At 47.2% G+C, this 1,727-nt stretch overlaps 1 protein-coding gene across 20 annotated transcripts in view; it reads left to right on the top strand.

Annotated features, from left to right (window-relative positions):
• Window positions 1-1,727, top strand: part of CLASP1 (cytoplasmic linker associated protein 1) — a 158,345-nt gene that overhangs the window by 33,640 nt on the left and 122,978 nt on the right. For all 20 annotated transcript variants that reach the window (XR_004081660.1, XM_031056388.1, XM_031056419.1 and 17 more), the window contains exons 4-5: window positions 369-460; window positions 545-620. Coding sequence is in view for 19 of the 20 variants with exons in the window: in XM_031056388.1 (XP_030912248.1) it covers window positions 369-460; window positions 545-620 (168 nt within the window). In the remaining variant the exon portion in view is untranslated. The remainder of the gene's footprint in view (window positions 1-368; window positions 461-544; window positions 621-1,727) is intronic.

A 1,727-nucleotide genomic window follows, 5' to 3' on the forward strand; every position in this document is an offset into this window, starting at 1 on the left:
CCCTACACGTTGTTATAAGATGTTTACTTCACTTGGGAAGGCTGTTGCCTGACAGGATACACATGAGCGTGTGTCAGTGGATTTCCCAGGGATGGAATGGGTATATGAGCTATTGTTCCAGGTTTTTGGAACGTACTTGCTTTCTGTAAGTACATTTTAGGTAGTGGGGAGTTACTGTGAAGTGAGTACAAAACAAAGAATTAGTCAGATCTAAAAGTATCTTGCTCCTTTTTGTCCTGTTCGTTTGGATGGGTGTAATGCTCCATTATTTTATGTTGAGCTCCAGAGGTGGTGTGGTGTATGTCTGCTCGAAGACCGAATCTGTTTCTTACCCCATCTCATTTTTTTCTCTTTCCTCTCTTCCTCAGTACGTGTGGGACAGGATGCTGGGAGGATTCAAACACAAGAATTTTCGGACAAGAGAAGGGATTTGCCTCTGCCTTATTGCAACACTCAATGCGTAAGTCAGAACCTTCTGCAAACCTGTGTTGTGTACATGAGCCTGCTCTGATTCATAATGGTGCTTTTTGTTCTTTATCCCCAGATCTGGAGCTCAGAGTTTAACACTGAGTAAGATAGTGCCACATATATGTAACTTACTTGGAGATCCAAACAGCCAGGTGAGCTTTTGCTGTGAGTCACATCTAAAGGTTGTGCTGGTTGCCTTGTTGGTAAATGAGCTAATTGTGTTGCCAGTGGTGAGCTCTGAACAATGCTGTGCACACAGAACCCTTGGCTGGTTTTGGAGAGGTATAATTTGAAGTATGTCCAAACCAGCATATCATTTACTCGAAGGGTTCAGCAGACCAACATGAATCTGCAGGTGAGGTGAACAGAAGAGGGAAACCTTTGTGGGAAGGGAACTCCTGTGCCTTGGAGCCTGAATACAGGGGAGGCTGCGGGGATCCCTCTGGGCTCAGTGCAGCACCCCTCACCTTCAGAGAGAAACCAGTCTGGGCAGGGAGGGCAGATGGGGCCAGTCAGACAGCCTGGCCATGTGCACTGCCACAAGCTGTACAGACAGTTTCTGAATAGGGGGGGAAGAATACCTGTATCACGACCTTTAATCAGTGATGCAAGCCAATGAAAATACAAGTGGAATAAAATCTGTTACTCCTAAGTGCTTTTTGTCTTGTTTGGGATTAGATGCAAGTATGTGGGGTTAGTGAGAAGAGGGAGGTGGAGAAGTAGTGTTCAAACTCGCTGTGTAATGTGGACTGGCAGTTTTTGAATAATGCTGTTGGTTGTTCTGCCAGCATGGGTGACACATCTGTGGTCCAGGTGTGGAGAGGGTGTTCAGCTGGAAGGAGGTGTGGGTGTCCAGCTGGAGAATGGGTTTGTGTTTGCTCTGGGGAGTTGGCCAGATTTCTGTGGCTGTCAGAGTCTCCCCTTGCTAAGAGGACTGAGAGTGAAGCAGCCTTCCCTTGCTGCTTGTGCAAGTGCAGGGTGGTAAAACCATTTCTCCAAGAAATTTAATGTTTAGGGTCCTCTGTAGTTCTGAGCTGGGACTAAGTAAGCTGTTATCCTCCAAGGAAATCCTGGGTTTAGGGCTTGGACTTGCTAAGCACACGGGTGCCTTGATCCTACCATAGGTGAGCTGTTGAATGAACTGGAAAGTTGGTGAGGGCACTGAGACATTTTTCCTCTGTGCTGCCTCTTCCTTGTGCCTGGCACAGCTCCTTGTCCTGTATCCAGCTGCAGGGGGAAACAAGGCTGATCTCTTTCCC

Source organism: Geospiza fortis, unplaced genomic scaffold (assembly GCF_000277835.1).
Source record: "Geospiza fortis unplaced genomic scaffold, GeoFor_1.0 scaffold112, whole genome shotgun sequence".
In the NCBI taxonomy this organism is placed as follows: Eukaryota; Metazoa; Chordata; class Aves; order Passeriformes; family Thraupidae; genus Geospiza; species Geospiza fortis.